At 34.8% G+C, this 10776-nt stretch overlaps 2 protein-coding genes across 9 annotated transcripts; both read left to right on the top strand.

The window, feature by feature from the left end:
- Positions 1-1073: 1073 nt before the first annotated feature.
- LOC111388153 (probable inactive histone-lysine N-methyltransferase SUVR1) lies at positions 1074-4961 on the top strand. The gene is made up of 5 exons (XM_023012831.1): positions 1074-1222; positions 1351-1446; positions 1894-2022; positions 3995-4160; positions 4469-4961. Exons 1-5 carry the CDS (start codon positions 1199-1201, stop codon positions 4777-4779), a joined length of 726 nt encoding a protein of 241 aa, XP_022868599.1. The 5' UTR covers positions 1074-1198; the 3' UTR covers positions 4780-4961.
- Positions 4962-5840: 879 nt separating this feature from the next.
- LOC111388154 (protein NUCLEAR FUSION DEFECTIVE 6, chloroplastic/mitochondrial-like) lies at positions 5841-10060 on the top strand. 8 transcript variants are annotated; one of them, XR_002701517.1, is made up of 4 exons: positions 5843-6070; positions 6213-6334; positions 8052-8111; positions 9488-9799. XR_002701517.1 is itself a non-coding variant. In XM_023012834.1 (3 exons), exons 1-3 carry the CDS (start codon positions 5919-5921, stop codon positions 8715-8717), a joined length of 294 nt encoding a protein of 97 aa, XP_022868602.1. In that variant the 5' UTR covers positions 5841-5918; the 3' UTR covers positions 8718-8924. The 8 variants fall into 8 exon arrangements, 5 of the variants coding, with proteins under 5 accessions (XP_022868602.1, XP_022868603.1, XP_022868605.1 ...); XR_002701516.1 differs by lacking the exon at positions 9488-9799 and adding an exon at positions 9148-9437; XR_002701515.1 differs by lacking the exon at positions 9488-9799 and adding an exon at positions 8698-8924.
- The last annotated feature ends 716 nt before the right edge of the window (positions 10061-10776 follow it).

Here is a 10776-nt window from a genome sequence, read left to right on the forward strand (position 1 = left end):
AAACCTATAAAGTTTTTTCCACTTTTTAGTTTTTATCAATTGAAGAAATCAAGAATTTTTTATGTCAATGTTTTCTATTGAAGCAAAATTGTTATAATTAATGTGTACTTGTTTTCTATTTAAGTATTGGCTCGATGGCACTTCTTTACCTACCAGGCCTTTGTTTTAGTATTCGATATTGTAATGTATTTCATTAAATGTGACAAGTGCCCTTGATAAGAATCTAATAAAAGAATTACTCTGATGCACAATATATCCTCTAATAAAAAATAAATATCGTGGAAAGTTATTTTGAACAATTTTACATTAACTAATTTGAGTTGCCCGTGCTTGGCTAATGTTAATAAACAGTTTATAATTGGTCAATCACTTCCCTTTTTCCTTACATTTTGTATAATTTAAAACTATTATGTATTTATTCATCACTCATTATTAATTATTCATAATTAAACTGTTTATAAACACTTCTCAAACATGAACAAAGAATTTTAGTTTTGAGCAAACAATAGGAAAGCTTTGAGGCAAGTAACTATTGTCGTATATTTTTTTTCTTTTTTTTTTTTATCAAAAATTATAGAAACGATTAATGTTAAAATTTGGATAAGTTTGACCTCGATGAACGAGCAATCACTTGTGTCCCTAAACCCTTAAAAGAAATGGCGCTTATTTCCCCGACTAACAGAACTCTTGAATGTTAAATGGTTGTGTAATGTTGGAGATGGATTGAAATGAGAGAAGAAATTTCATGAACAGTGACAAGTTTTACCCTATTCGTATATATCTAATAAAAGTTATAATCACTGTTTGGTTTATTTTAAATAGGAAAAATCATTTTGAAGAATTTAACTCTTTCAACTCGTCGTCAGATGAGTGTCACATGATGATTTTAACCTTCAAATAAATGTTTTGCGTTGCAGGGGCATGAGTTTCGCAATTTAAAAGGTTGAGGACATGAGAAAAATAATTGGTAAGTTGGGACATGAATGTCAGACTTATGAAAGGTTGGGGACCTCTAATGTAATTTATCCTCGAGTAAAACAATAATATACCTTTTGTTTAACAAGGACGATTCTGTAATTATTGAATAAGTAGAAAATATCAGCAGTGTATAAAGGCCATGTAACGTCATCCGAGCGCCATTTCTCATTCAGGGTGTGAAAGTGTGGTTTTTGTGTTTTTCTCTGTAGAAGAAGCATCAATGGCGCGAGGCAGAATCCGAAAGGTTTTCTCTTTTTTCTCTGATTTTTTTGGGCCCAACTGCCTACTTGTTTTTTATATATACTTCAACATTTTCTCTTTGCCTCCTCTCGTTTTTAATCCTTTATATTGATTTTTGATTTTGATGTTTAGCGCCGGTTAACGAGAATGGATGCGGCTATTGACGCCATGACTTCATATGGTTTCTCGGAAAATCTTATAAGGAAGATAGTAAGAGAACTTCTCAAGGTACACGTTGAATTATTTGTACCTTTTTTATTTTCCTGTTACTGCCATTTCATTTTCCTTCGAAAACTGAGAGAAAACAAGAGAGGTTCTGTTTGTTTTTACAAAAATGTGGGTTTTATTTGAGTTGTCGAGCGTCAAAGTTTCTGGAAGATAAAACAGATTAGGGTTTTGTTTGGTTGGCGGTTTTATTTTATTTTCTATTTTTCATAATTGAAGGCAATAAGACTGGGAAACTAAATGAGAATGGAGCTAAGTTCTCATCGTTTTTGCTAAAATAAATTTCTCGAATATGAATCGAATTACATTGGGAGCACTGGAGAATCAATGATATGGGAAATAAAAGTATCAATTTGTTACATTTATGTGGCTGTGTGATGCTAATGTAGCGTAACTGTGAGTAAAAAATGATTTTACACGATTAGTGATTTCCATAATTTTTCAACGAAGGAATATGGGGGAGATGAAGCATGGTTTTTCATTGAGCAAGACTCATATGAAGTACTACGCGAGGCACTTCTGCGCGATGTAGAAGAAAATGATCAAGAGAAAAGTGCACAGGATGAAAACCACACGAAGGTATCGATTGATGGCACTTCCGTATTTCTTTGCCTAATTATGATTTCACTTGGTTCATCAAACTTTTCTGTTTGTTGATGGTGAGATTGAAATTTGAGTGATGTCACCTAAATGGAATGCTATTTTGGCATGATCTCCAACAGCCATTCACTCAATTGTTTTCAGTGTAGGTGCTTTTGTAGTGAAAGTTATGAGGATTTTGCTTGTTTGCAAGTTCAACAAAGTAGAGAATGTTAACAACATTTAATAAAGCGAAGCAGAAATTGTTAAAAAAATATATTTATGACTGAAATCTTGCATTTTGTGGTGACAATAATTATCCAATTGATTGGAAAAATGTCGCTGTTATGCATGAGTAGTGGACTCCAAAAATTGCATTTGCATCTTAGATGAAATAGTATAATGGCCTTATTAAATCCCCAAGATTTTATATTTTCCCCTTTGTAGTTCTTCCATATACTTATGATTGCATAAACAGAACTAAATTAGACTTTCATGTGGGACGACTAATGCTATATTTTACTTTTTCTTTTCCTTTGTCATTTTGTTGGTCTGCCAACAATAAGAACAAACTACATCTTAATTCGAAAAATTTGGAACTATTCTTCCTTTGTCATTTTATTGATCTTCCAACAGTAAGAGCAAATTACAGCTTATTTTCAACAAATTTGGGTTCGTTACCTTTAACCTTTTTCCTCGCTTTGTTGTTTATTGCTTCATCCAGCATAAAAATTTTCGTTGATCTATCAAGAGATATTCAGATGAAAGAATTCATTAATCAGATTACTATAAAATAGGAGAACAGTAACCAGATTTATGTAAGGAAAGCATCCATGGATTAGTGCCTTTCCGGGAACAACTTGCCTCATAAGAGACCTGTGGGCACTCACTTCCCTTTTGGGTTATTGTTCAAATATAAGTTTCTCATTGTCTAGCATTTAAAATCTTAATTCGTTGTTTTGGGGATCTTGGTTAAAGGAGTCTTTGGATGGGGGTGGAAAATGTTTGTCCTTATGTATAAATGAAATGTACTTTTGGCCATATTTGACAGATTGAGGGCTAGGTTTCATTGACAATGATAGTAAGGTGAGAAGTTGATCGTTGCTTGTGGTGATGACTACAGCTACTGATGGCTATCTTGTGGGCCTTGTAAAAAGTGATAAAGTAGTGATCAAGTCTTTGATGAGATAAGTTGATCATCGCTTGACAACCACTGATGGCTATCTTGTGGGCCTTGTAAAAAGTAACAAAGTAGTGATCAGGTCTTTGTTGCACCAATAGTTGGATGGCACTTAATTTCAGCTGTTTGGATCTTCTTTAAAGAGTCCACTTCTAGAGCTGTTGCATTTTGATGAGAGATTAAATTTAGTCATGACCTTTCCTAGCAGTCACTTGTTTTCTTCTTTGAGTTCTGCACCAAGTATTGCGAGATGTCACCATTATTTTGTTTAGAGATGAAAACAAATTGAAAGAGATGGAAGGTTGAGTCAAAAGTATGGATTGATATCCTTTTCTTCGTTTGATTTGGTCATAACTCAGGAGAAAAAATACTTCATAAACTCCTTCCAACTTCTCTCAGATTTCTTGTTTACAACAATGCTGAGTTCTGGATATACTTCTTTTTCAAATTTCGTTTATGATCTAATTTTAAAGTTAGAAAGGAAATATTTATCGACTTCTTTTTTACTTTTTTTCATCACTCTACGTTTGAGCTTACGTGCTGTAACACATGGAGGTACGTCCATCTATATGTACGATATGAAACCTTTATTAACTTGTAATTTTTTAGTAATTCCTGTGCACTTGGAACAATAACCAATCACCGACGATATGAGATCATTGACTTCCTGATATTTATTTTGGCTTTCTAATGTATAAATCATTTCTCCTTGGACCTCCTTTTGTCATGTAGGATCTCCTAATGGAAATATTGTAAAGAGCCATATTTACATGCAATGGTTTTTGTTTACAGAACGAGTCGAAGGATGAAACATCAGCTGGGGATTGCGGTGTAGCTACGGACTCCCCACAAGATGCTGAAATACCTGAAGATGCTTCAGTAGATGCTGTGGGGTCCTCTTCTATTGTAAAACTTGCGTGTGCTGAAGGTGTCAGTATTTCATCTGGGATTGATTCAGGTTACAAATAATATTTTCAGACCTGCTATATGTGATGCCCTGGCCCTCACAAGAGGGGGCCCACGATTTTTTTTATTTGTCGCCCCCCCCCTTCCCCCCAGTCTGTACACCGGGTTGTCAACCCCCGTGTACAAATAGATTTATCCTAATATTTTTTCTTCCTAACCTGGATTATACATTAGCCGGCAGTGAAAGCATTACTAATTTAACCTAGAAAATTCTTTATACATGAACCAGACATGCTTAACTGGCATTAGGATTTTGAAATGTAGACTATTTCTGATCTTGGGTAAATATTCTTGTGCCAGCTGAAGAAAATGGAAAGGACTGGAAGGATATTTGTTTGGATCAGCGTGGTCTTAGAACTGGAAAGAGTACAATCCCTTCACCATTAATGATTCCTTCCCCAACCCCAATCCCCAGGCGTCGTGGACCATGCTATGGTTGGCTTGAGAGTGACGAGGAAGACGACCCCAATGATATTATCTCTTTCCCCATGCAAGTAGAATCAACGCCAACAGTACTGCATCTTGCCATCGTAGAAAACTTCTCTCGTGTTGAGACTAATTCAAAGGCGAAGCGCAAGTCAAGATGGGACGTGAAACCTGATGATCCCTAATTCATTTTCCTATTTCACATGGCTGTAAATGTGCTTCATGTCTATACCATTTTAACTTTCATGGCAAACTTGATCTGGTAGTACAAAAAATATTGTAAATTTTTGTAGATCTTGACCAACTTTTTACAGTGTAATTGGGCTGCTTATCTTACTTCTTGCTGATTTAGCCCTCATGTGGTCCCATTTACGTATAATATTATTTTATAGGTAATTAGCACAAAATATCTTTACCTTTCATGATTTTTGTAAAAAACGTCTCTACCTTTCGTTTTTTGGCGCATTTCATTCCTACCTTTACCTTGTGGAAAATGTCATTTTCATCATTTTTCTCAATAAAAAGTTATAAAATGACTAATATACCCTTCTATTTAAATAAAAAAAATAAAGAATTAAGTGTAATCATAGTTCAAATTTTTAAAAAAGTTCAAAAGAGGAAGTGGAGCGGAGAATTTTTTTATTTGGAACTACGATTGTATTTAGTTCTTTATTTTTTAAAATTTAAATAGAATGGTATATTAGTCACTTTATAACTTTTTATTGAGAAAAATAATGAAAATGATGTTTTGCACAAGAAAGGGTAAAGGTAGGGATGAAATACGTCAAAAAATGAAAGGTATGAACGTTTTTCACGAAAATCATGAAAGGTAGGGACGTTTTGTGCTAATTACTCTTATTTCATTGAAAATTGTGCAATTGAAAATAAGAGAGAAAAATTTAATTTAATTTGATGAAATGTAGTGGGGCTAAACGGGGGCTTAGATTATCATGGAAATTCTTCTCATTCTAGTTAATTTTTAATTAGTTTACTCATTAAATAAGACACGTGCAATAAAATAGAAAGATTGAGGATTAATATGTCTTGATTTAAAGGTGGAGGATCAACTAGCTATAATTCTGTAAATTGGGGATAGATGCAAAATTTACTAAATGAAAAGTTCAGATTTTAACCCAATTTTGCAGAAAAATTGAACAAGGACCCAAGTACTAAATTTCATAAAGATTAGGGATCTAACTATTAATTTCCCATAAGAATTCCGCAATTCTGAAGAATTTGGGCGAAACGCTCAACGGTGCAGGGTTTAAGGCTTAGCTTAAGAAGACCTTATATTTTCGGATCCCAAAGAAAAAAAATCAAAGACATGGCCGTCGCCGCTGCTTCCTTCGCCGCCAGATCTGTATTCCGGTCGTCCTCAGTTCGTAGCGCCGCCACCAGGTTCGGCTCCCAAGCGAAGGCTGCTCGCTTCCCCTTCCGCCGTCCTTCCAGGAACCCCCTGGCTCACCGCATCTTCCGGTAACCATAACCTATTCCTATCTATATTTATGAAGATTCGAATTTTAATTACGTTTGGATTTTGTAGCATATGTAAATTATGCATTTTTAATTTGAGGGTTTTTCTTTTTATTTGATATATTTTGGTTGAACAAATTTGAAGGTGTCCTGCTGAGATGAGTGCGTGTGTGGGCTCAATGCTACCCTACCATAGCGCCACTGCCTCGGCATTGATGACGTCGATGCTAACTGTCTCTCGCTGCGGTTACGGTTGGCTTCCTGAAGGTAATTTGCTGTTTTTCTAACTGTGCCTGGTAGCCTTTATGTGCGTTTTGTATAAGCAATGAATGGTAACCCGATGCTTAAATTATGCCTTGGTTTAAAGTTGCATTGCATTGAATTGGTAAAACAATACATGCATTGAGTATTTACAGTAATTTGATTCTTGTACTCGTACTTATTTGATATTGTCAATGACCTGTGCTTTTCCCATTGAGCTTATGTGGTGTTATTTTGACGAATTGTTGCTGTTTCATTATTACACTTCTAAATTAGATACAGCTGTTCAAATATTTGTGAATATGAATCTAATAATTCTTAAAAATGATCCAATAAAATGTGTGGCACACCTCTCTCTTTCTCTATGTTTTCATTTTGTGTGTGTGTGTGTGTGTGTGTAAGTTTGGGGATGAAAGGGCACAGATTTGGTTTGGTGGTGACTCCGTTTCAATATTTTTCTTAATCAGCACAGATTTTTTTTATTTTTTTTCCTGAGCAAAACAAGTAGGAAAAGATCAAATCTGATTTAATATCACTCGTATCATCTGTGATTGGTCAAATTGTAGCACTTTCTCCGATTAGGATTGTCGTAAAAATGAATTTGACCAAGTATATGACAATGGACATCGTGCCCTTGGTTCAAAAATGTTTTACGAAGTCATAAACCAATATTTGTTAAAACTATTCATTGTATTGCCGTTAGAAGACGCTAGCCATTTCTCCAATAACATGTATCTTGTAGAGGGGGATTTCCACAATCAATTCAGAATCTTGATAGCCACCATCCGATAGTGCACATATTGTTTCGTCTTATTTTTGCATGTCAAACTATTTTCCTCTGACAGTTCTTTTGAAATGTTAATGAGAATGTAGGGATTGTTGTCTTTGGAATGATAGTCCTGACTGTCTATGCACCCCTATCCTTTATAACCGAGGGTTCATTTAGGCTCTTAGCCGGTGATTGGGCTGTTTTTCCACTTGGAATTTATTTTTAAATTTCCTACACATAATTACCACGACAGCAACTCAATTTTTTTTTTTTTTTTAAACTTTTGTTGGAATCGAAATACCTAACCTAACTAATAAGAAATTACCACGATAGTTCCCAACAGATGGGATTATTGGCACTTGGTTCCCTTATTTTTTTTTTTTTTGCATATAGGTAAACAACTTTCAATGATATAGCAAAGAGGTCCTTTTGGACAGCTTCACCAGCATTAAGTGTTGGTGAAAGGACATTTTTTCCTGCACATTCAAATGATAAAAAATAGAAATACTGAAGATGAAATTAAGCCCTTGTTTGGTTTAGCTAAAAATCACATTTTTAGTAGATTTTAATAAAGTTGATGAAATGTGTAGTTAAAAAGTTGATTAAGTTGTGGGTCCCATGAAATGTGTGATTGAAAATGAGTTTGAAGAGAATGATTTTAGGAAATGGGGGTCAAACAAGGTCTAAATAAAAAAGAAATTGATGTTTTTTCTAGGGAAATTGAATTTTGAATCCCATATTCCAAGAGGAAAAAAGAAAGGAATGGAAACCTAAATGCCATTGATCCCAAAGGTTAGGGGACCATGGCTGTAATTGTCTTACACATGTATAACCTTGTGTTTTCTTTCTCCTTTATTCATAAACCCGTATTGTTCTATGAGATTTCTTTTACCCCTGCTTTTTGTAAAATTCATTAAAGGTAGCCTAACCAATGGGTTTTTATTCTTTCTTTAGATATCTAGCGACACCTGTAGGGCCCTCGTTTGCTGTTCTGTTCCATCATTCACATCTCCGGTAAGTTAGTTTCATCAACGACGTTCTAATGTTAATGGAAGCATAGTAGGTGCCTTCTGTAGTCTTTAGGCTTCTGCACAGTCTAGCAGCAGATAGCACATCCTTCCAATTCGTCCTTGCTTTCCTTCCTCTTTACACACTTCCCTCTCACGGATGATGAGATTGAGTTCCTTAAATAATATTTGAAATAGCTATATCATCTTGTTATTGGATACTAATAGAAATATTAGATGAATATGTTAAGAGAGAATTAGAATTTGGAGAAAAGAAGACGATGATCTCAGCCCAATTGTGATGTATCCATATTCTGATATATACAATTACGAAGGATTATTTTATGCAAGAAACTATACGCTTGTCACCTATATATACATTGGTAAGAAGAGAATAAAATCTGTACAGAAAATAGCTAAAGGACAAAAAGTGAAATTAATCCTGGAGCTAAATAAACACTAATAAAGAATTAGCCTTGACTATCAACCTTTTGTCATACTGCATTTCAGGAGTAGTCATTAATGATGATTTCTATTTCCTTATGCCTATTTCCTCATTTGACCAAGAAGGCTTTTCATTCTTCCTGTTGTAGGCCTTAACAAGACTAGATGATGATGGAGAAGCAAAAAGGAATTACTTTGCTTGCTTTGTGTGTCAGAGCTTTGTTTTCTAGAGGACACTGCTTTAAATAGAAATGACCTTTCTTGGCTACTTTTAAATATGAATAAAATTCTCCTCTGTGATCTTTAAATTAACATGGGGATTAACTCTATTCTCTGGAGTTTCTTTAATGGTTATATTAATTCTTTCTACGCTGTAGTATGTTTGTTTTCAAATTCTTCCTTCTCACAAGAAACATTCTTCCATTGGTAGTTGTATTTCTCAAGTATATTGGAAAAATATTGAATATTTTACTCGCTGAACTGGGGCAGTATTTCCGATTCGTTTTTAGTTGTTGAAGATCCACTTCGAAGTAGGCATGATTAACATAGGATAACCTTTTGAAGTAAATTGATTAGGATTGAAATTTACCTTTTTTCAGTTGCCAATGATGATGCGTGATGAATTTTTTGGAGGGCAAGGATTATTTGATGTACAAATTTGTCTTTGAACGTGGATGTAGAGGCTTGAGATAATTTGAATGAGCTGCGAATGGGCCCCTTTGGATTTCACTGCTTCCAGACTTAATCTAACTTCTAGTCGTTGCTCTTTTAATATTGAGATAGATATTCTGAAATCCGTTCGTTTTGATGTTAAATGTAACTTTAGACATTAATCTGTGTGCATAATTTTCTAAGGTGTAGTTTTGCCTTTTTGTGCATTCGATGTCAATGCTGATAGCATACTCAATATATTTTACTGATTTTTAATATATCAATCAGCTTGCAATGACCTGTGATCAGCATCATCCTTCAAGGCTTCCAGCAAGGTTTTCCATTCAAAACTGTGCATGCTGGAAGTTTATGAGCCAGATGTATTAAATAAGGCCGCTATCATCTTTATTTTTTTGGTGGGATAGTCCAGGGGTTTTTGGTTGAACCATATTGTCATATGCTGCTGTAATGACTTCCAACTGGCTGTAAAATAATTGCCGATACTTTTTGATTCCTAAGACATATTTGACATCAATTGGCTATTGAAAGCAAATTGATCTTTAATGGATGCACACTAAATCGGAATCTACCCTTCTTATAGCAGGCTTTGATGATGCATGAGATTTGATAAGTGATTCTACACCACTGGGAACTGAATTTTTCACTTCTTGGAATCTCCTTTCGAACTTTGGTGTTCTGTTTGATGTTAAAAATTTTCTTTAGACAATGATTGCTTGAAACTTTTTTCAGTCTGTACTCCTGCTTTTTAAATTCCTTGGTTCTGTGTTCATTTATTGTCTTGGGTGGAACCTTGAAACCTGATGCTCGTACTGTTGATTTGAATGATAGTTTCCTTGGCCACGGAGATCTTACACTGTTCTAATAGGCAACAATAGTAGAAAATAGGCTCAATTTCACTGCTCTAATAGGCGACAAATCTTCTAAAGTAACAACCTTTGCTTTTCACTTCCGGTAACGTCATTTTATCCACATGCGAAGGGGGTGTGTGCATATCAAACAAGAGTGGAGAGATTATACATTTATATATCTATACCAAGAAACCTATTACAGAAGAGAGGCGAGTAGCCCATGTCTTCAGAAAGGTGCATTGAACTTATTAAAATGATTGATCAAACTCTCATCAGCTCGAGGAGATTAGTACAATTTGTATATATGCAATGATGTATATAGACAGATTACTTTTGGGATCCAATATCAACTGCAACAAATGCCTGTGATTGTTGCTGCTCTTGTTTTTCTTCTTCTATTTCCTCTTCAACCTTTTCTCCCGATGAATATTGTCGACAGTATCTTACATATAGGAATGCTGCAACAAGCAATAAAACAAACATGTTAAATAAGTTGCAAATCTTATGCAAGAAATCAAACCCTTAAAAAAATCGTTTAGGCTTATTTGGTACTCGATACTGAATGGTAGACAAATGTACAATGGAAATAAATGTGCATAATTACCGGCAAAAATTCGGGTTCTCATGGAAGTCAGATTCCAAAAAGCAGTCACAACTGATGCTGCTACAATCTGCTACATTCCCCATGCCTCCAGCACCCAAGACTTC

Source organism: Olea europaea, unplaced genomic scaffold (assembly GCF_002742605.1).
Source record: "Olea europaea var. sylvestris unplaced genomic scaffold, O_europaea_v1 scaffold4602, whole genome shotgun sequence".
Lineage (NCBI taxonomy): Eukaryota > Viridiplantae > Streptophyta > Magnoliopsida > Lamiales > Oleaceae > Olea > Olea europaea.